Here is a 22,784-nt window from a genome sequence, read left to right on the forward strand (position 1 = left end):
TGTTTGCTGTTTCAGCTGCTCTCTGATGCATGGGTGGGCTGTGCTGTAAGATCTTTGGGATATGGACTATCATTTGCTGTATTATACAGTGCCCAGCACAATGGAGCTCTGACTCAGCTAAGTCATCTAGGTGAAACTGCAATGTAAGTGAAATAACTAAAACAAACAAATAAATAATACAGTACACTCCTGTTTATCCAGAACCCTATTATCCAAACTTCTGCATTATCTGAATTCCTTCCTTGTCCCCCAGAGCAGAGATTGCTGGCCAAGACTCCACTCTGCCCCACCAGGACTGCAGCCTCCCACCAGTACCTGCAGAGATTGGGTATCACTGGCTCTGCAAAAGCCCTGGGAGCCCTCTGCAGCCTCACTGTCACAAGAGAGAGTGAGTAGGCAGAGCAGAGACTCCTGGCCAGGTCTGTGAAAAGGAGGACAATCCACTAGCAGCAGGGGAGGCCAACTAAACGGCTCCCATCCTCTTGATTATTGGAAAAAAATCAGCACCCCCCCCATGCTATTCAGACAGTTGGGAATACACTGTATTTTTGCAAAGTTCCTCTCAGGTTTGAATAGGCTGTAGTCTGTAGCAGATGACTTCCTTAGGAGCCCTTTGGGTGGAGAAAGAAAAGCCCTTGATGCTCTTCCTCAAAGATGAGGGAGTGTGGAGGGGACACACCAAGGAAAGGAGCAGGAGAAGGGAGTCAGGACTAGAGCTGACTAGAATATGACAATTCCATTTTGTGGCTAATTTTGAGGTTTTGAAATTTGTTTTTGATCTGCATTTGGGTGTGTATCTGGGTGGCCATTGGTGCACCAGCCTGTGATGTGGAATTGCCAAGTTGAAGTCCCTTCTCTGCCTGAGTAGGAATGGAAAACTCGGCTGTAAATTAGGCAGAAGAGAATTTTAATCCCAGATTGCTCTGAATCAGAGAGCCTTGAAACTGGCTCACCCAGTTCATGGGCCAGCACCCTCACCATTGATCTAGCTCATTTCAGGCTCATTTAAGGTTTTGGCTTTGACAAAACATCATATTTCACCAAAATTTAATTTAGTTGTAAATGTAGTTGTTGTGCCATGAACTTTTTCTGATTAAAACATTTTGACCAACTCTAACAGGGATATTGCGTTTGCCAGGAATATCCTGGGGAGACAAAGGGGCCTGTTGTAGGCAACCCAGTTAGGATAGAAGACTCAGTTGCAAACTCTTCTGATTTTATTGACATCTTTGTGATATTTGCTCTTTTCCTCAAGTCCCAGCTCCTGTAGTTGTGTAAATACTTGAGAATCTGAAGCTTTTTTTTGAAAAAAAAAAGTTTCTAGCCCTTGTTTGCTCAGGAAAACATATGAAAAGATGAATCATAAAAGCAGGGAATAACAAGAAGACAAATAAAAAGAACCAAACTGTATAACATGGTTTTAAAATACCATGATTTCTAAGTTAGTCTGATGATTTTGGGGAGGCTGACTCAAGAGTTTTAAATGCTCAGGGTTGGCAAGACTGGAAGAGAAGCCTTGCAAGAAGAAAGAAGCTGCTGCTGAAATAATTTTCCCTGCAGGTTCACTGGGATGTTGCCCACTCATGCCAACTCTCACACTGAGCACTTCTCTAAGGCACCTCCAACAGCTGCTTCCTTTCTCTTATTACCTACTGACAACTGATGGCATTTTTGAAGCGGAGTGTAAAGGGGCCTGTGAAGAGATTGCTTCCTTGTCATCTGAAGAGAGGAGCAAACAGATAATACAGGGTGAGAAGGGCTATGCTAATGCAGAAACTAGTGGGAGAGAGTAATAATGTTCCACATTTTATATTTCAAAACAGTTATTCCCTTTAAAGTAAAATATGTTGTCCACTAAAGAGCGGAAGCCCTTGATACTTGATTTTGCCTTTTCTCCATTGGCTTCTCTGATTCACATAATAGGACTGATTTTCAAGCTGTAGGTGTAACTTCTGTATTTATTCTAGATATTCAAAAGTCAAAAAGAAAGAGCTTCTCTCTATCATCTATGAATGCTAAAACAGTTATCTATAAATATTCACAGTAAACAACAATCAGAAAAGGAAGGAAACAATAGAAAGGTTCAATTATATCACAGGTAGCAGGCCTATGCATACTTGGACACACTAAGATTATATATATATATATGTGTTCCAATAGTTTTCTTACATATTGACTAGAAGTATTAAAAAATCCTGTAATTTATAGTGAATGGGAAAATGTCTCTCAAACCACATGGCTCTTATCTCTCTTGGTTATGTCAATAGTGAATTCACCAGCACGAGATGAAAGATTTTCCAATAAGAAACTCCCAAATGTAGTACTTTTATTTTTTGGATTGTGACTGCATTACCTGTATCATCATCCTATTATTATTATTATTTATACCTCAGTAGATCGTAGGAGCCCTAATCACAGACCAAGACCCCTCGGAACAGAAGGACAGCCTTGAGACAGGAGACAACAGATGGACACAGCCAGATAGATGGGGAGTACAAGGAAACAATGAAACAACACTTGTCAGAATGATAAGCCATGGTCACAGATCATCAGCGGCCTGATGGTTGACAAATATTTTGTAGGCATCATGGCAAAGAGAAGCGTTAAGGAGGAATTTCAAGGAGGATAATGAGATAATTTTGTGGATGTTTACAGGGAGCTCCTCCTAAGTGTGGGGCAATATGGGAGGTAGGGTGAAAAAAATGAAGAATTCTGTTTTAGCCATACTGAGTTTGAGCTGAGAGCTAGATGTCCAAGCGCGGAGCCCTATGAAACCCCACAGAAAGGTGAACAGGGGACATGAGGAGGATCCTTTAGAGGATATAATTTAGGAGCAATTAGAGAGGTAAGAAAAGAACCAGAAGAGGACACAATCATGGAAGCTATGGGAAGAAAAGACTTCAAGAAGGAGAGCATGATTGACTGTGTAAAGTGGCTGACGTGTCAAAGAGGATGAGGATGGAGTACTGGTTCTAAGCTTTGGCTAGGAAGCAGTCCATTAGAGACTCTGGTAAGAACAGTTTCTTACAATACATTGTTACTCACATTGTCACTGCAACGGAAAAAAGATTATAAGAATTATTTATGCAAAATCCTCAAATTAAAACATTATCAAGGTTGCAAAGTCAGGCACTCAAAAGCTAGGAAATGACAGAGTTCAGGTTGCAAATACAACCTCCATTTGCTTCCCTCCACTTTGTGTGTATGCATTATGACTAGAGCTCCATGCCTGACAGAGAGATCGCAGAAGTCATGGATTCTGTGACTTTCTGCAACCTCTGTGACTTCTGCAACAGCCAGCGTAGCTGACCCCAGGGCGCCCAAGTAGCTGGCTCTGAGGCCACAGCCACACTGGCCACTGCTGGAGTGGCTCTGGGGACAGCCACACCAGCCTGGCAGCAGTCCTGGGATAGCCAGAGCAGCTGTGGTTCGCAGGCCTAGGCAATGGTCCCCGGCCGGCCCGAGCAGCCATGGTCCACTGGCCCCGGCAGCAGTCCCCGGCCACCTGGCCAGAGCAGCCGCGGTATACAGCCTCCAGCAGCAGTGACACTAGCCCCAGCTGCTCCCTATTCTGGGAACGACCCCCAGCAGCGGCCATCCTGCGCGCACCTGACACCCAGCAGCGCCCAGCCCCCAAGATTTAGTCAGGTATTTTTAGTGTAGGTCATGGACAAGTCATGGGCTGTGAATTTTTGTTTATTGCCCGTGACCTGTTCATGAGTTTTACTAAAAATACCCAGGACTAAATTGTAGCCTTAATTATGACACAGTCTTTAATTACAGGATCACATACCATTTTTTCCACAAGATCTGGCCTCTTTCAGTGCATAGGTTGGATAGTGCTCACTTAACAAGCAGCTATTCAATATTTTGTTTTATCCCCATTATTCAATGTGTGGTTCTTATTTACCACACACCATCTAAACCCTACACTGAACACAAAATGATTAATTTCCTCAAGGGGCTTCCTATGGAGCTCTCACTGTAGTTTTTAAGTGCTTTACAAGCATTAATTGATTTATCTTAACAACACTCCTGTGAGACAAGGTGGTGTTATTATCCCCATTTTACATCTGGAAACTGATGAACAGAGATTAAGGCCAAAATTGTCAAAATATCAACAACTTTTAGGTGTTCAACTTGAGAACATCGAAGGCCTGAGTTTTCAGTGTACTCAGCATTTTTATAGCACTTTATATATTCAAAGCACAGCTCCTTCGGCTCTCAGTTGTAGGTATAATCATTCAGCCCAACTTCTGGTAATACGGCCCTGAAGTCTCATGCTGGGCATTCAGAAAAGGAGAAATATGTAATTCATGACCACCTCTGAAAATTTTGAGTTACGAAATCTGCCCAGCATAATACAGGAAGTCTGTGACACAGACAGAGATAGAATCCAGTTCTCCAGGACACCATTTCATCACATGAACCATAAGACCATCCTTTCCCTTCCTGCAATCCCCTGCCTCATTTACTACACACCTAACCCTTTCCCTGAACCACTCTGCTCCTATTCATCCCACTCGTCCCTGTTCCCCTCTTCTCCCTCCCCACTGCTGCTATCGACCCCTGCCAGATCCCATTTCATCCACATGGAAATGTAAAAACTGCAGCCTCCTTTTTTATTTCAGTTGAATTGTTGTATTTGTTTTGTTTGTGGCCATTGTTGTAAATAAGAAACAACATCTTGAGGAAAGGATCTTAAAAAGGATTTGGGCATGGAATTCACTTCTCTGCCCTTGCCGGTGAAACAGCTCACCAACCTACATAAAGTGAAGATGCAGACATTTGCCACAGCCCGAAAACAGATGGCTCCAGAGGGACTCTTGAATTGACTAAGGGACAGCAACAACAACAATAGTAGTGGCAGAAAAAGCAGTTCATGGCACTAATCTACTCAGCTGAAAACACTGGTCATAATTTCCACATTTGGAATATCTTTGGGAGTGGAGAGACTTAGAGATCCAGAAAGGCGACTTCTCCAGGGAAATACGGTAAGTCAATGGCAGAGGCAAGAACTTAACTCAGATATCCTGGCTTATGGTTCTATGCTCTAACCAGAGCCATCCCTTGGGTACAGCAAATCAGGACAACCACTCCGTGCCCCGTGCTTTGGGGGGCCCCGTGGGCTGCCGGTGCAACTGGCCAGCACCGGGAGTGATCATTCCCGGAAGTGCCAGAGTGATTGGCCAGCACCAGGCATGGTCGGTCCCAGAAGAGACGGATTCGTCACTTCCACCCTGAGCCCCGCACTCCCCTAGGGATGGATCTGGCTCTAACTATCTTTTGGCATCACTTTCTTCTCTTGATAGCACAGGAAAATTAGAAATCAGAACACCCAAGAGGTAAGTGGGTAAAAATGGAGAGAAGAAAGTAAATGATTAACTGTACTCAGCCTACTGAGACGGTTCTTGTACATTCGCATACTCTTGCAAATTTCAGTGGCTGAATTATCATATACTTTGCTGACCGATTTGGGTATTCTGATCAATAATCACATACTTCACATGCTGAACATAAAAAAAAATTACATTTTACTGATCAAGCTGAATACTGAAGGAGATGATGTTAGAGATTGCACCAAGATACTGTATGCATTATGTATAACAAACTGGAAACTTTTCACGTTTGCTTACATTGATTATAAAATTTATTTTCTTCATCCATCCTGATATTTTCATGGGGCTAATGAAATAAACTCTTCCACCAGCAGCTTTTATGTGTTAAGAACAAAATTTAATACTTTGAATTATCCATTGCAACTTTAAAAACACACAGCCAATAGGCAGCTGTATACATTCTGGCAAATTTTCAGCAGGAAAATATCCAAATGCATCAATCTTTGTGCACAAAGGGATTTAGGCATTGCAGCACCTCACTCTTAGACACTCTGCTGCCCAGTGGAATTCATAGCCGTGAATTAAATGTTTAAATATTCATTGGAACAGGGACTAGAACCCATGTCTCCAATCTCCCAGAAAAATGCCCTGACCCCTGAGCTAGAGTCATTCTTGCTTGCTTGCTGGCCTAATGAATATTTAATTATTAATACAAAATGGAATATCTTCCACAAAAGAGATATGGAGAGAGACCCACCACAGAATACTCATTAGCCGAGCAGTGGGGCACTCACCTGAGAGGTGGGACATCTGGGGTCAAGCCCCTGCTCCAAGTCAGCAGAGCAGGGATTCAAACTGGGGTCTCTCACATCCTGGAGGAGTGCCCTAATTATTCAGCATAGTGGAAGACACACATGACTTGCTCATGTCCACCTGTCTCTGTTGTGGGTTATACATGGTGTGAGAATGCCTACTGTATCGAGCCCCGCAATTGAGACAGGTGGGGGCAACACCTGTATTGTGAATCCTACCACAATTTAGGCATGAACTGGGCACTGAGCAGTTCAGCAGCATTGGGACTTAAGTGGTTATGTGCATGCCCACCAACAGAAAGTTGGGCACCTAGTGGGTTAGGTGGCAGCTAAGCAGGGTTTGGAGGATCTCGATTGTGCTTAAATGTTGGACTTAAGTGCCTAAAATGGCAGCCAGGTGCCTAAGTCCTTCTGTGAATCTAGCCCTGAACTCCCATATTTTTGTACTATCTGGCATTCATACACCCGCATTCCTTTTGGCACACAAATGCAAGATTTTGTGTGCTCAAATTGATGTGCCAGCACATTTTGCAGAAAGATTAGTAGAGGATTGATGACAATTTAGGCTTCTAAATTCCTGTTAACTTTGCGCTGTACTTTCCAGTGGGAAAATGAAATGCAGCATGCAGCTCAATCAGCAAAGCAGTTTCATCAGTGAAGAATGCAGTAAAACAGAGAATTACCACTACTTTGTCTATCTACTCACAGAGTATGAAATTAATCAGCAAATCATACAGGTGGAGTGGCAATAAAGTCTAAATCACCAACACATCTAGCTATCAATGTCTACATGATAGTTGCATCAGTAAACAGAATATCGGGAAACAAAATGGTCACATTTTGAAGCTCTTAGCCATGTTTTATTCAGGCCTGACTCAGACAAAATTCCCTCTAAGGTTAATGAGAGTTTTGGCCTGAGTAAGGACTAAGTCAAAAATGAGTAAACACTTCAGGATTTGGCCCAGTATTTAACTCAATCAGATGAATACAGTGGTGATATACAACAGATTCTGTGGTAGTATGAAACAACAGAAACATTTTAACATGTTATCTTGGAGTTTATCTCCCCCTATTTCAAAGTGAAATGGAGAGTCACAAGTATGATGAACTACGCAGAAAATTACTAACTGTACAGAATTAACATATATGAATCAGGAATAAAATAAGTCCTAAATACAGTGATAAGTTGCAGCATAGTCTCCTCTCAATGCAACATATATAACTGGAAGATTATGCAATATATAATTAATATGCAATACACATAATTATTGGAAGACTAAGGGTGAAATCTTGACCCCACTAAAGTCAGCGGGGGTTTGCGATTGACTTCCATGGGGTCAGAAATCTATGTCAATGAATTGTTTTAGCTTTAAAACCTTGTCTGGTTTTTAGAAGGATTTAAATGTTGGCACATTATCTTGACACATTGAGATTACTTTACTTTCTAAGCTATCTCACTGAAAAAAGTGGGATTACTTAAAGAATAAAGGTACTATGTAACCTAAGTAAAGGTGGCAGAATCTGGTCCTAAGACAAAGGTTAAGCCAAACATCTAGAATATCCTTTCCTTGCTTGCTAAAAAGAAAATAAAGTTATATTTTTTCTTAAATAAATAATGTAGTTAAAACATCTTTTATTTTATATTTCTACTTTCCACATAACTGGAGGAGAGGAAAAAACCTTTATCCTAAGTGTAACAAACCAGTCTACTCTATTTATCAGTGTATACTTCAATCACTGCATTGGAAAGTGTTTCTCCTGCTGTTTAATTAGATCATACGAGCAGGTACCTATATATCTGTTTGGAAAAAAATTATATTAGCAAAGTTGGCTTTGATTGTTTAGTCCAATTTCATTCTATTTCTGTAAATTAACTTTTGGGTTTTAGAGTAAAAAAGACAGGCTATAGGTTGAAGCATGGGTGTTTGAACACTGGCACATTGTTATAGCTAGAAAGGAAGCTGGCAGATGGGATTCAAGATGTCCAGAAGACAGTGAATATTTCACTAGAGAGTTGAGAGAGAAGTTGAGAAAGGGAATGTTAGAAAACACAGATGAGGAAAGGGAGCAGTTGGGGGTGAGGACATAGGGAGATATCAGAGTGGCATAATAAGACAATATAGTTTCTTAAACTGTATAAAGCATTTTTTAATTTGAGATTTTAAAAGAGATGGAGGAACATAGCATGGCTGTGTCATGGAGCTGGAGCTGCAAAGGAGCAGTGTCTTGCATGAAGAGTGGCAAGAATATGTAAGAAACAGAGGAGAAGTAGTAGGGAAAGAGAGAGAAAAGGACTATGAGATAGGGAGAAAATTCCACGAAGGATTTTGAAAGCAGAGAAGGCAATTTTGATAGATTCTGAATTGAATGGCCAGACAGTGGACATGCTTGAGGGTGGGAGGTAAAGTGGTTTCTCCTCTTTGCATGTTTGAGAAGATATGCAGCACATTCAGTACAAATCTGAACCTGGAGACGTGATATCTCGAAGGCTATAAAAGAGGGAGTCGCAAATATATGGGGAGAGGAGATAAGGAGCATGGAAGACTATTTCAGTGGAGGGGATGTCTGACGTGTGGGAATTTGCAGAGGAGGAAACAGATTTACTGAGAGGAAACACACACACGCGCTTTTGTTTTTGTGAATGATATTTTGTAAAAAGATTTCTAATAATTTTGGATGCTTTTCTTTTTTTAAAGATTAAACTTTATGTAACATACTTCCAAGATTTCTGTCAGCGCTAACCTTCATTGCCATGTTCAGTGACTCAGCTTGGCTCATGTCAAATACCCCATGCACAACTTGTTGAAAAGTCTGAGGTCAAAGTGTAGTGAACCATCTTACCTCTCTAATGTCCCTTTGATATTTACTGCTCATTTCTTCTGTTTTAATTAGATCCTTCCTGGCGGTCTCTGCTTCCTGCTCTACTTCCCCCACTCGGGAAGATAGTGCAGCCAAACGTTCCTTCATTTGTGCCATTTCATAATTTTGCTTTTCGAGCAGTTCCTGTAGTTCCACCACTTGACTGGCTTCATCATTTGAGTCTATAGAGCCATTTGATAGGCGCTGCAGGAAAAGAAGCAACAATATTCATCCATTACTTATCATATAATGTAGAAACTGCCTAAAGCATTTTTTTAAACAAATCTGTCAGCAATTAAAAGACAAAATATTACAGGCATTTTAAGTGTAAATAACATGAGATTCAGCGATACTAATAAACATAGGAAATAGAAGATATGTGCTCTGTTAAACTGTGCATTATTTGTGTTTTAGAGCAACTGGGAATGTGAATTGTGATTATTTATGTACAGGTTCTTTTTTACAGGAAGTCAGCGCTAATCAATAGAATTCAGCCTTCAGAGCAAGGTAATCTCCACCAGGAGAGGTGGAATTTTAAGTCTCTAGTATAGCATATACAACTGATAAGGGAAGAAATGTAAATATGAATGAGCAACAGTGTTTGACACTTTCTTGTGGAACTTCAGAACTCTGAAGTTCCTTCCTCCCAACCCTACTCAGCCAGATCACATTACTAAAATTCACCAGAAAGCACACAAAATCTGCAGATGCACAGCAGCCCTCTGATCCCCAATTTGTCTGGACAACTGTCATTTTGAAAGTATGCACAGAACAAACAACAAGGCTCCACACTGTATTTAAAATTAGTCAATGAAGTTTGGGATGGCTCCCAAGAATCATCTCACTAACCCTCCCCCAATCCCAAACAGAATGGTATGTGTATGGTGGACAGATATCAGTTATGTTTTGGTGAAGTAGAGAAATAACATTCTGCAGGCTGATTCTGCTAGTTTTTGTCCTCTCTTGAATTCTCACTCCCAATGTCTCTTCCTCATTAGTGTTCATTTTCCTTGATGTCTCTCTTTGCCCCTCACCCAGCTATGGTAGACTACTTCATATTTCTGCTACTCAGGGCTGGTCTACACTAGGGGAGGGGATCAATCTAAGATACGCAACTTCAGCTACGTGAATAACATAGCTGAAGTCGAAGTATCTTAGATTGAGTTACCTACCGTCCTCACAGCATGGGATCAATGTCCGCGGCTGCCCCTGTCGACTCCGCTACCGCTGCTCATGTTGGTGGAGTTCCAGAGTCAACAGGCGTGCGTTTGGGGATCGATATATTGCATCTAGATGAGATGCGATATATCGATCCCTGAAAAATCGATTGCTACCTGCCGATACGGCCAGTAGTGAAGACGTACCCTCAGCTTCAATGAGAAGGGAAACAATGCACTAGCTGCTGAGTATCTGCACACGGAGAAGTGGGGGAGATAAACAGCTGATGGGTTGCTGCAAGTTGCTGCAGTTCAACAGAGCAGCGCTATGAAAGCCACTTTACATTGTCCCATGCTGTCAAGAGTGCAGCACAGGGATGTTGGTCCTCAAGGATGTTGTCCATTACCCACTGGAGAGCCAAGTGTATACTACTGCATACGTGGTGTGTGTCTGGCTGTGCCCTGGACAGAATCCATACTTCCTCCCATTGCTGCTTCTGTGTTACCAGCATCACTACATATTTATACAGTTGTGTCTATTTACAAATCCAAAGAAAATCACTTTGTTTAATGACTTTGATTATATTCTTATTCAACTCAGCTTTCAGATGAACCCAGACCACATAGTTACACTAAGACCACTGCATTTCTGTGGATCACTGAATAAAATTTTACACTAAAGATTCATTAGATTAAAACAGCTCAGCTCCAAAATAACTTTCCTAGTGATTTGTATTATGTTTAAACTGTATGTTAATTACTGAAATACAGTTGATCTACTTTGGGATACTACTGACTAATGACAATCGTAGAAGTTGAAAATCTTATTTCCATTTGATTTTGTTGGTCAGAATGATTTCAATTACAATATTTGCATATAATTACCATTCATACGCTGCAACTGCATATGAAAATTAAAATACTACCTGGCCACAATATTAAATACATTACCATCATCCTTTGTTCCAGTGTATGAACTTCATGTAACTTCTCCACTCATGGTTATTGTAATGTTACTTTTAGGGCCTTATTTTCTTGCAGTAATTTTTGCATTTATGACAGATGGAGTAAGTCATAGACAGATGGACAAACTTTATCATGTGTTTACCTTGCCATATTATTCCCTAAATGGTAGCATATGAATTGAAGCTAAAAATATAACTAAGCAACCATTAAATATGAAACATGAACACCATTCCGGTCACTTGCTTTACGTGACCAAAACTATGATAACTTCTTCATCAGTAAGCTTTAATTACCAACAAGTGTACATTCATCAACATTTTCTGTGAAAAATAATTGTGAAAGTTAAAAAAATAATTGCATCATTTTTCTTTGAGAGATTACAATAATTTTAAAAATAGAAATAAACAAATCAATGATCTAAAAATGTTGAAGTAGATGACTAAAGGATAGATTTTTGAAGGTAGATAAGTGCCTAACTCCCATTGATAACTCCCGTATATTTCATAGTTAAGTTGAGTCATTATAGAAAAAGGTTATATGCCTTGATCAAGACTGGCTTGCAAGTTACTTTTTCCTGTTGTTCAGCTCTGGTAAGAATTTGCTGAATGCAGTTAGTCAATAACAAGCATATTCATGTTCTCTTGGTTCCGGATGACTGGAAAAAGGCTAATGTGGTGGAAGGAGGAGGATCCAGGGAACTACAGGCCAGTCAGCCTCACCTCAGTCCCTGGAAAAATCATGGAGCAGGTCCTCAAGGAATCAATTCTGAAGCACTTAGAGGAGGGGAAAGTGATCAAGAACAGTCAGCGTGGATTTACCAAGGGCAAGCCATGCCTGACTAACCTAACTGCCTTCTGTGGATGAGGGGAAAGCAGTGGATGTGTTATTCCCTGACTTTAGCAAAGCTTTTGATACCGTCTCCCACAGTATTCTTGTCAGCAAGTTAGAGAAGCATGGGCTGGATGAACAGACTATAAGGTGGATAGAAAACTGGCTAGATTGTCGGGCTCAACAGTAATGATCAACGGTTCCATGTCCAGCTGACAGCCGGTATCAAGCGGAGTGCCTCAAGGGTCGGTCCTTGGGCTAGTTTTGTTCAATATCTTCATTAATGATCTGGAGGATGGTGTGGACTGTACCCTCAGCAAGTTTGTAGATGATACTAAACTGGGAGGAGTGGTAGATACACTGGAGGGTAGGGATAGGATACAGAGGGACCTAGACAAATTAGAGGATTGGGCCAAAAGAAATCTGATGAGGTTCAACATGGACAAGTGCAGAGTCCTGCACTTAGGATGGAAGAATCCCATGCATTGCTACAGACTAGGGACCGAATGGCTAGGCAGCAGTTCTGCAGAAAAGTACCTAGGGGTTACAGTGGACAAGAAGCTGGATATGAGTCGATAGTGTGCCCTTGTTGCCAAGAAGGCTAATGGCATTTTGGGCTGTATAAGTAGGGGCATTGCCAGCAGATTGAGGGACCTGATCATTCCCCTCTATTTGACATTGGTGAGGCCTCCTCTGGAGTAGTGTGTCCAGTCTTGGGCTCCACCCTACAAGAAGGATGTGGAACAATTGGAATGAGTGCAGCAGAGGGCAACAAAAATGATTAGGGGGCTGGAGCACATGACTTATGAGGAGAGGCTGAGGGAACTGCGATTGTTTAGTCTGCAGAAGAGAAGAATGAGGGGGGATTTGATAGCTGCTTTCAACTACCTGAAAGGGGGTTCCAAAGAGGATGGATCTAGACTGTTCTCAGGGGTACCAGACAGAACAAGGAGTAGTGGTCTCAAGTTGCAATGGGGGAGGTTTAGGTTGGATATTAGGAAACACTATTTTACTAGGAGGGTGGTGAAGCACTGGAATGGGTTACCTAGGGAGGTGAGGGAATCTCCTTCCTTAGAGGTTTTTAAGGTCAGGCTTGACAAAAGCCCTGGCTGGGATGATTTAGTTGGGGATTGGTCCTGCTTTGAGTAGGGATTTGGACTAGATAAGCTCCTGAGGTCCCTTCTAACTCTGATATTCTATAATTCTATGATTCAATAATTTGACATTCAAAGGAACATATCTAGTGCAATTAATCATTGTTTTCTTTTAGAAACCACATGCAACACTGAAATAACATTAATGGGTACTTACTTTCCCCTATCATCATGCTACATGTTCTCCACCCCTCTGGTTCTCTCTGCACTGTCATCCAGACAACACTACCACATACATGGGGAGGAGGGACTCTCTCTTTTCTCCACAAGGGTTCCCTAGCTAGAATGGAGAGGCATTGAGCCTGGTCTCCAGGCTAAACTGAGCTGAGCTCAGTTTATTCTTGCTGGTCTTGTTTCAGACCAGGCAAAGTGAACTTGTGTTTCATTTAATCTCTTGGCACACATTATCCTGGGGAAAGAGGGATAGACAGAGGGAAAGAGCTGCAATGGAGTGAGGGTTAGTTTACTTTTGTCACTCAGTTTTTTATAATTCGATTTCCTTTCAATCCTGCCATCCTAGGCAACAGCATGGTTGGAGTATACGGTAGGATTAGCCCCCAGACTCCTTTAATTATGTAATACTATTCAACTCAGGGAGGGAGGGAGGAAAGACAGCATGTTGATTATCCAATCCCAATCATCTGATTATCTAATATTGTTTTATTCAATGTGGCCATCATAGTCTCTTTCCCCAATCTGAACCTTAGAGTCCAAAAGTTGGGGTACTAGCATGAATTCCTCTAAGCTTAATTACCTGCTTAGATCTGATAAGCTGCCACCAATCAGGAATTCCAGTGCCTGATACACTCTGGTCCCCCTAAAACCCTTCCCTGGGGACCCCAAGACCCAAATTCCTTGAGTCTCACAACAAAGGGGAATAAACCATTTCCCTTCCCCCTCCTTCCTCCCTCTCAGCTCTTTCCTGCCCTGGGTACACCAGGAGATCACCGTGATTCAAACTCCTTGAATCACCACACAGAGAGGAATGTTACCTTCCCCTCGCCCTCCTCTTTTCCCTTCACCCAGAGGCAATACAGATTCAAATTTCATGAATCTAAAACAAAGAGGAAATTCACCTTTCCCTTCTCCCCATCAATTCCCTGGTGAGTACAGGCTCAGTTTCCTTGAGCCTCAACAAGGGGAAAAATCAGACAGGTCTTAAAAGCAAAACTTTTAACAAAAAGAAAGAAAACAGGTAAAAGTTATCTCTGCAATTTAGATGGTAAAAGTTACAGGGCCTGTCAGCTTATAGAAACTGGAGAAAAAGCCTCCTCCAGCAGAAATACAATTTAAAATACTTCCAGCCAAACATACATTAGACCACTACCAGCCAGATACACATTTGCAAATAAAGAAAACCAATTAAAAAGACTAAACCGCCTTTCTACCTTTGTACTTACTAAATTTGAACAGAAGATTAGAGAGCCTGTAGGTACGTGTGGTTATTCTCAGAACCCAGAGAGAACAAAGCCAAACCCAAAAAACACAAACAAAGGTTTCCCTCCACGGAGATTTGAAAGTATCGTGTCTCCTGATTGGTCCCCTGGTCAGGTGTTTGGTTCCCTGTTTGTTAACTCTTTACAGGTAAAAGAGACATTAACCCTTAACTATTTGTTTATGAAAGGCCCCATTAAATACAGACTATCCTTAATTTCAATAATTTCAGTTAGCTAACAAATGCACTAAGACAATCAACATTTCCATAAGAAATATTATATTTTAAAAATGATGTTGGATCCGAAGCCACAGCTGAGTCACAAATAATTATGAAGCCCCCACTTTAAAAGTTGCCCCATAATGTTACTGTAGCTTCTCAAAAATTACTTTGTGTTTGTGACATTTTGTTAGAGCCTAACTATTATTAAAGACTTTTACTCAAAATATATATAAATATGTTCTTTTGGCTAAAAACTCAATCCCTTTCTTAATACCAATATGAATAAATCACATCTAGTTTGAGTCATGTGACATGTATCTAGATCAGTTTTATGGCAGTTTCAATAAGGTATTTTTCATTAACTTGACAGTACAACTGGAATGTGTTAAAGGAACATTTTGATTGCTATGTACCGCTACATTTCACACCATCTGTCATTTACAAGAGACTTAGAACACACTGTAGTTTCACTCTGTCCTTCATCCAATGGAGAGCAACATTTGGTTGTCAAGTCGGACAAAGGGAGAGAAGAGCGCCAATGACCAAGATGGCCAGAAATTTTAGGACCTTTGTAGGATTTGATCCAACACCCATTGAAGTCAATGGCAAACTTCTGTCTTGGATCCCAGAACAGGTGAGTCAGAATTCTAAATCTTTTCACTCGCTATTGGCTCAGATATGAAGGTCCATAGGTCATTGTGGAGTTGGGAGGAAATAGAATAGCAGAAGTGATGTTAGTAGAGATTAACAAAAGGAAGACTGAAAACCAAGCACAGAAACTAGGTGAAGTCTGAGGTCTCAGAGCAAAAGGAAACTGAGGTCAAGTCAAGAGAGGATAAGAGCTATGAGCTCAGAGGACATGATGAACATGAGACAGACAGACAGGTAGATAGGAGGTGCAAGGTAGGGAAAAATGGAAAGAGAGCCAAAAGAGATCTCAAAAGACCCTGCTTTTATCCTATCCAGAGGTGCAGGATGTACCAGACAGAGAGGTCCAAGAAAGTTAATTTAAATAATATTTTAAAACAGCATTTCTCAACTCCCTCAACACCTCCCCCTCCCTCCCAGCACCTCCTTCACACCACTGTTCCCCAGCATGAATGAGGTGCTGGGACAGAGGGGAAGGAGTGGGGACCCTGGGTCCATGCCACTCCCAGAAGTAGCCAGTATGTCCCTGTGGTTGGGGATGGGGGGTCTCCACGTGCTGCCCCAGACCCAAGTGCTGACTCCGTAGCTCCCACTGGCCTGGAACTGCAGGCCATGGGAGCTGTGGAGGTGGTGCCTGCAGCAGCTCTCTGACTCCCTGCTTAGGAGCCGCTGCTAGAGGGATGTGCTAGTCACTTTTGGGAGCTGCCCAAGGTAAGCGCTGCCCCCGTTACCCCCTCCCACACCCCAGATCAGAACCTGCACCCAAACTTCCTCACAGAGCCTGTACTCCCTCCTGCACCCACACTCCCACCTCATCCCCCTGCCCCAGCCCTCAGCCCCCTCCAGCACCCAAACTCCCTCCCACACCCAAACTCCCAGCTCTAAGCCCGCACCCCCTCCCACATCCAAACTCCCTCCCAGAGCCCATACCCCTCCTGCACTCCAACCTCCTGCCTCAGCATGGTGAAAGTGAGCAGGGCTGGATTAACTTTTTGTGGGCCCAGTACTAAACATATTTGTGGGCCCCCTGGGGAATGAAGAGGACGGGGCAAGAGCACAGAGGGCAGGGTGGATTAGATTTAAATCATGATTTAAATCACTAGTTAGGAAGACTCAATTTAATCATGGGTTTCTACATAAAAGTCCATTCTTGTTGGTTGTTATAACCTTAAAACATATTCTTCACAACTCAGAGATAGATGTAGGTTTCATTTTTAGAAGGCACACACTATACATTTTTAAACTGTGATTATTCTGAAAACTTTTCAGATGAGTTTTACAGTTATATCAGAAAATGAGTGATTGTTTGGTTATTTCATTTACCAAAGATAATTGAAGCAGATATTTATGAAGTCAGTTCACCTCCCAATATCTCCAATTCAAGAGGTTAATCATTAATATTTGAAGGATTTTCTTGCCAGGTTGTATTAGGAGGAGAACATCACCAGACAGACATTTAAATTGTTTTATTTAACTAAAACAGTAAAGTTAAAGTATTCTGGATTTTTTTTCCTTCAAGAGCAAACATAATATTTTAACAAAAAAAATATCTCTCTCACTTCTCACTTTTATCTCCAAACTTCTCCTTGTCCAGATCTCTTCTGCCCCCAACAATCTTCTATTCATTGAACTTTTTGAAACTTTTCACTTTTAAATAGAGGTAAAGAGTTGACCCTGTGTACACAAATTTGCAGAGGGACAATAGAGTTGAGGTCTGTTATTTCTCACCTCTATACATGATTGATTTATTTAAATACATTTTTGCTGTTAACAAGCATGTTACCTCTGGAGACACAAATCCACAGTTTGAGAATTGCAAAACTAAGCATCTCTGATGGTATCTTCTAGACTGAGCACTGAGTCCCACTGGGTAGATAGAAAAGTTAACCTAAATAATCTACACAGAAATCTGTGGAACCCCATAAGATTGGTTCCCTAAGCCTGTAGAACTGATGAATGAAATTGTTTTTAATCGTTCACTTTGTTAATGTAACTTCATAAGTAAAGTTTTATGAATGAAACAACATTCGTTCATAAAACCAGTTACCCCAATAACTGGCTAATTGACAGTTAAGGTGCTTGTTAAGAGCCATAGCTGTTCAGTCAGTTGCCCTTGTAAGTTTCACTGTCAATTCAATTCCTGCTTAAATCAATGAGACTTGCACTGTTTCAGTATTGTAACTTCTGTTCACTGTTTGCCATTCATTACACTTGCCTACTATATTGTAATTCAAACTCCATTTTACAATGCTTACTCCATTTTGTAAAAGCTTGCTGCAACCTTCATTTTTGCAAAACTCTGCTCTAATCTTAGTTTAGTTTAGATGTATGAATGAGGTATGTATGGATGATGGAATCAACCTCCAGCACCAGCCTGTCCGATGAAACAGAGTTCAAACACCAATGGCTGAAGATGCAGATAAGAGTCCTAACAAACTAAGAAGAGTTTGTGGGGGGGGGGTGCAGGAGTCAGGGCATGAGGTACGGGGGGGCTGAGTATGTGTGAGGTGCAGGAGTCAGGGCAGGGGTCAGGCTGGGGAGGTGGCCTGGGGTTGTGGGGGTGCTCCCAGCCCCCTGCCCTGAGCAGTTCACAGCAGGGGACTGGAGGGGGTATGCCCTGATTCCACCTCCTTTCCCAAGGCCCTGCCCCCACCTCTTTTCCACTTCCTCCTCTCTCTCCTGAAAGTTATTAAATGTTCAACACCAAGGAATAGATGGGGTAGAGGACTGAATTTTCCATGGCCTCCCTCACAAAATATATCACCATTTTGCCTTTAATAATTATCCTTTTGAGGGGAAAACTGGCCCCTTCTCTCTTTTTGCAAAGTCCTGTGACCTCTTTCAGCTAAAGAAAACTTGTGAGTGCTGGTGATGCAATAACTCTTTACCGCTCTCTCCGTTATAGTGGTGGTGGATGAGTAAAGGTAGGGGTTTAGTGTTAAGGCCCCCCGACTCCTAATGCCTGCACACTTCAGGGGAGAGCAGCTGCTGTTGGAAGGGGCATTTCCCTCACTAGAGTTAAGCTGCCCAGGGTCCAGGTGGCGTGGCTGCTGCTTCCTCCCCTGCCCCACAAACAGCTGACAGGGAGCAGGGAGAGAGAGTGAGAGGAGGAGGGGCGAGTACACAACACGCTGGGGAAGAAGCAGTGGGAGGGGGAGCTTTGCTGCCAGCTCCCATGCAACATCAGGACAGAGCCCCGGGCACAGCAGCACCAAGTTTCCCGGACAAGAGAGGCTGGGCCGGGGCCCCTTTTGAGCATTAGCCTGGCACCATTGTAAATCCAGTATTGAAAGTGAGTGAGTGAGGGTGGGAGAGAGCGAGCAAAGGAGGGAGGGGGGATGGAGTGGGGGAGTGGCATCAGGGAAGGGGGTTGAACAGGGGTGTGGCCTCAGGAAGGGGTGGGGCAAGGTTTAGAGGTGGGGCTTAGGGGTCCCCAAAATTTTTTAAATCAAACTGGGAGTCCTTGGTTTGCTAAAGTTTGAGAACTTCTGTTTTAAAATGTATTTTAGGTTCTGAAAACCTTTTGTATTTCAAATTATATGTATTGTCTACATCATGGGCTCTCATACTGGGGGTCAGGACCCCTCAGGGGGTCGCAAGGTTATTACATGGGGGGTTGCAAGCTATCAGCCTCCACCCCAAACCCCACTTTGCCTCCAGCATTTATAATGGTGTTAAATATATTAAAAAGTGTTTTTAATTTATAATGAGGGGTCACACTTAGAGGCTTGCTATGTGAAAGGGGGAGAATCATTGCTCTACAGATTACAGAGAAATGATCCCATTACTAGAATTCTTTTGAAAATGCTGCAGCATCAGAAAATGGGTGGAAAATCTCCTTACCCCCAAGCATTTTAGTAGAAGGTTTTAGTCTCTACTTAGATCAGCTCCATCACTGTAATTCACAATGAAGATGGGGTTAAAGGTCAAAGAAGGACTATATCTTATTGTATCACATGATGTCTTTAGTATGACTCCTGTGATCTCTCCCATTTGTAAACTCACCATTACAACTGAGAGACTTTGCCAGGGAAGAGAGGGTGCAGGCATCACAAGAAAAAAACAAAATATTTTTAAAAGTCACTTAAATGTGTGAAAACTACTTCTCTGTGCTGTTTCATCTACTTCAGTTACACCTCTAGGCACAGCATATTAGCTGTAAAAGTTTTCTTATTCTGGAAGAGGAGACTGGAGGGACTGTGGAAGCAGCACTGAGTAGAGCAAAAATTCACAGAGAAGGAGCAGTAAGAATGGGGTGAACTAGTAAAGAGCAAATATGACAACAAGCATATCCCTTTCTCCCACTCGCATGCAGAAGTGCAGAAATCAAACATGAGGAGCTCAAAGGATTACAACAGTTTGAAGTTATGGTGGATTTAGACAACGAGCTTACATTAGAAGATTTGCCGAAAGCCATTAAATCGATTCCCAGGAACAAGGCATATGGCAAAGACTGCTTGCCTGCTGTAATCTACAAATGTACCAATGACAAACTATTCCAAAAGCTCCATGAAGTCATAATACTTTGTTGAAAAGAAGAAGTGGTACCACAAGATTTCAAAGATGCTCAGTTTGTACAATTATACAAACATAAAGGGGATAGAAGCAACTCCGACAACTACAGAGCTATTTTCCTGTTGAACATTGTCGGAAAAGTTGTCACTTGCATTATGCTCTGTGGCTGTAATCTCTAGGTGAAAGAATCTATCCTGAAAGTCAGTGTGGTTTTCGCTCAGGATGTTCCACCATTGATATAATATTTTCAGTCAAGCAACTGCAACAGAAGTGAAGAGAAAAATGAATACCACTGTAAATAGCCTTCACTGATCTGATGAAGACCTTCAATACGGTAAACAGACTGCATTTTTGCTTTTCTGAAGACTCTGGGTTGTCCTCGCAAATCACTGAACCTTATTCGCTCTTTACATCAAGGAATGAAGGCAACTATAGTATATGAAAACAAAGAATAAAATGCTTTTGATATCAACAATGGGGTGAAACAGGTGTATCATAGCTCCCTGTGCTCTTAAACATCTACTTTTCTTTCCTGATTCTTCATGCATTTAAAGATGGTGTTTGTCTTTGAACCAGACTAGATGGTTTACATCACAAGGTTTAGAATGAAAACCAAGGTGAAAGAGCTGGGTTTTGAGAAAGTTCCTGTTTGCAGCTGACAAGGCCTTGGTTGCCCATAGTGAATCTTCTCTGCAAAATTTCTTGGGCAGTTATTCTGTGTCATTCAACAGGTTTTGGCTGACAATTACTTTCAAGAAGACTGTGATCATGTACCAAAGAGTGGAAGAACCAATGCCTGATATTACTCCAGAGGGTTAATCTCTTAATGTCGTTGACAGCTTTTGCTATGTGGGTTCTATGATCAGCAGGAATCTTGACCTTGAGATTGAACTAACAGAATCAGAAAAGTAGCTAAGGATTTCAGGCCATTACAGAAATGTGCATGGAATAACAGCAAGCTATTGACTAAGGTAAAATGTGAATCTTTGCGACTTGTGTGCTATCATCCGTGCTTTATGGTTCAGAAATATGGACTACATATGCTAGACACTTCAGCAGACTGAACAGCTTCCATATGAGATGCCCGCACAAGGTCTTGAAAATAAAGTGAGAAGACAAAGTACCAAATACAGAGATGTTGGAGTGCACAGGACTGATATATTTAGAAGTCACTATTAAGAGGAGGATATTGCGATAGCTTGGTCATGTCAGAAGAATGGGAGGAGACGGTATCCCCAAAAAGTATTTTTTACAGTGAGATCCATGACAGCTCTAGAAAGTGAGGTCACCCTTTATGGCAGTACCACAATATGTGTAAAAATGATATGAAGTTGTTCAACATCAACATAGAAAGCTGCAAGGAGTGCACAGAATCCTATCTAATCTGGAGGAAACATCGGGCACTGGGTGCAACCCAACATGAAGCAGCTTTGATCCATAGGATGGAAACAAAGCGAGAAAGAAGAAAGCAGCCCTGTAATCTTTGTTTCCAGCTCAGATAATAGATGGATCTATGGAATTTGTAACAAGGTACATCTCTTTCAAATTGGGCTTGGCAGCCACAAATGGATTCATCAGGCATGTGACTAGACTTCTTATGTGTATGCTATGATCCAGCAGATTGATAGTTGCCTATCATGCAGAGGTATTCCTGATCTCCATGGTGTAAAGAGTAGCCTCTCCACTGAGTACTCAAGGGGGTGGAAGGATGGACTGGTGGGACCAGAGTGAGGAGAGGGAAGACAAGGATTCTGTTCCTGGCTCTGCCACAGATTTCTTGTATGACCTTGGGCAAGCTGCTTGTGCTTCCATTCCTCCAGCTATAAAATGAGGACAATAATACATCCCTTCTTCACAGGTGTGTTGTGAGGCTCAGTGCATTAATAGTTCATCAAAATCTTTTGGATCCTTGGACAAAAGGTGATTTAAACAATTAAGTTAATGATATTCACTTCATATTACATAGTATTATAGGACCACAAGGATAAAGAGAAGCAGCAAAAGTGAATTTAACATCGCTATGTTAAAAAAAAAAAAGCAAAAGCAAAGTCATGGCAGTGACTGAGAAACTGAAATCACAGTCCATATAAAGTGGTGCAGAGATAGTGTCTCCTCACGAAAAAGCTTTTATAGCTGTCGAAATATAGCAATAGTAGCCAGGAGGAGAAACAGAACAGAGATAAAAGAATCATCAAGCAAATCTGATGGCAGAGATAGTATTAGTTACAACAGATGAGGCATACCACAGAGAAAATCAAAGTTCAAAAATACCCCGTGGGAGCAAGTGCCATGGAGGGCAACAGGGATTAAACAAGAAAAAAGGTCCAGAGAAAACATCTTCAAATTGCTAGTGGTGTATAGGAGGAGAAGGGGAGGAATGTAATGCCCATATTCCCTAAAGTGGAATAGCATGAAAAGAAAACCAACATCATTAGTGTGGGATTTTTTTCTCTCTCTAGATCAAAAGCACAGCAGCAATGCAATCTGCTGTTTGTATAGGCAATGTGTCAGCAGTGGGAAGGCAGGTAAGCACATGGGAACACAGTAAAATTCCCTCAGACCCTCCCTTCCTCCCATACAACAGCATTAGAAAAGTGTCTGCCTATTGGACTATTAGAAGGGAGGAATGAAGATAAAAGCAAGACCAGGAGTAGGTACAGGACAAGACCCACACTGAAAACCTTAATCTCTTTCAATCTGTTCCACATCCACACTGCAGTCTAATCCAATAGTACTGTTGAAGGGAAAGCTGTGTTACAGAGATGGCACAATGTACTATTTAAAACAAGAGTAAGGACAGCAGACTACAGTAGTTACCAAATTAAATATAAAATTGTCCAAGTTAATGA

The 22,784-nt window shown here is 41.8% G+C and overlaps 1 protein-coding gene across 9 annotated transcripts in view; it reads right to left on the reverse strand.

The window, feature by feature from the left end:
• Window positions 1–22,784, reverse strand: part of PPFIA2 (PTPRF interacting protein alpha 2) — a 655,361-nt gene that overhangs the window by 125,755 nt on the left and 506,822 nt on the right. For all 9 annotated transcript variants that reach the window (XM_050934433.1, XM_050934482.1, XM_050934424.1 and 6 more), the window contains one exon: window positions 8,993–9,214. In XM_050934433.1, the coding sequence (XP_050790390.1) occupies window positions 8,993–9,214 (222 nt within the window). The remainder of the gene's footprint in view (window positions 1–8,992; window positions 9,215–22,784) is intronic.

This window comes from Gopherus flavomarginatus, chromosome 1 (genome assembly GCF_025201925.1).
Source record: "Gopherus flavomarginatus isolate rGopFla2 chromosome 1, rGopFla2.mat.asm, whole genome shotgun sequence".
In the NCBI taxonomy this organism is placed as follows: domain Eukaryota; kingdom Metazoa; phylum Chordata; order Testudines; family Testudinidae; genus Gopherus; species Gopherus flavomarginatus.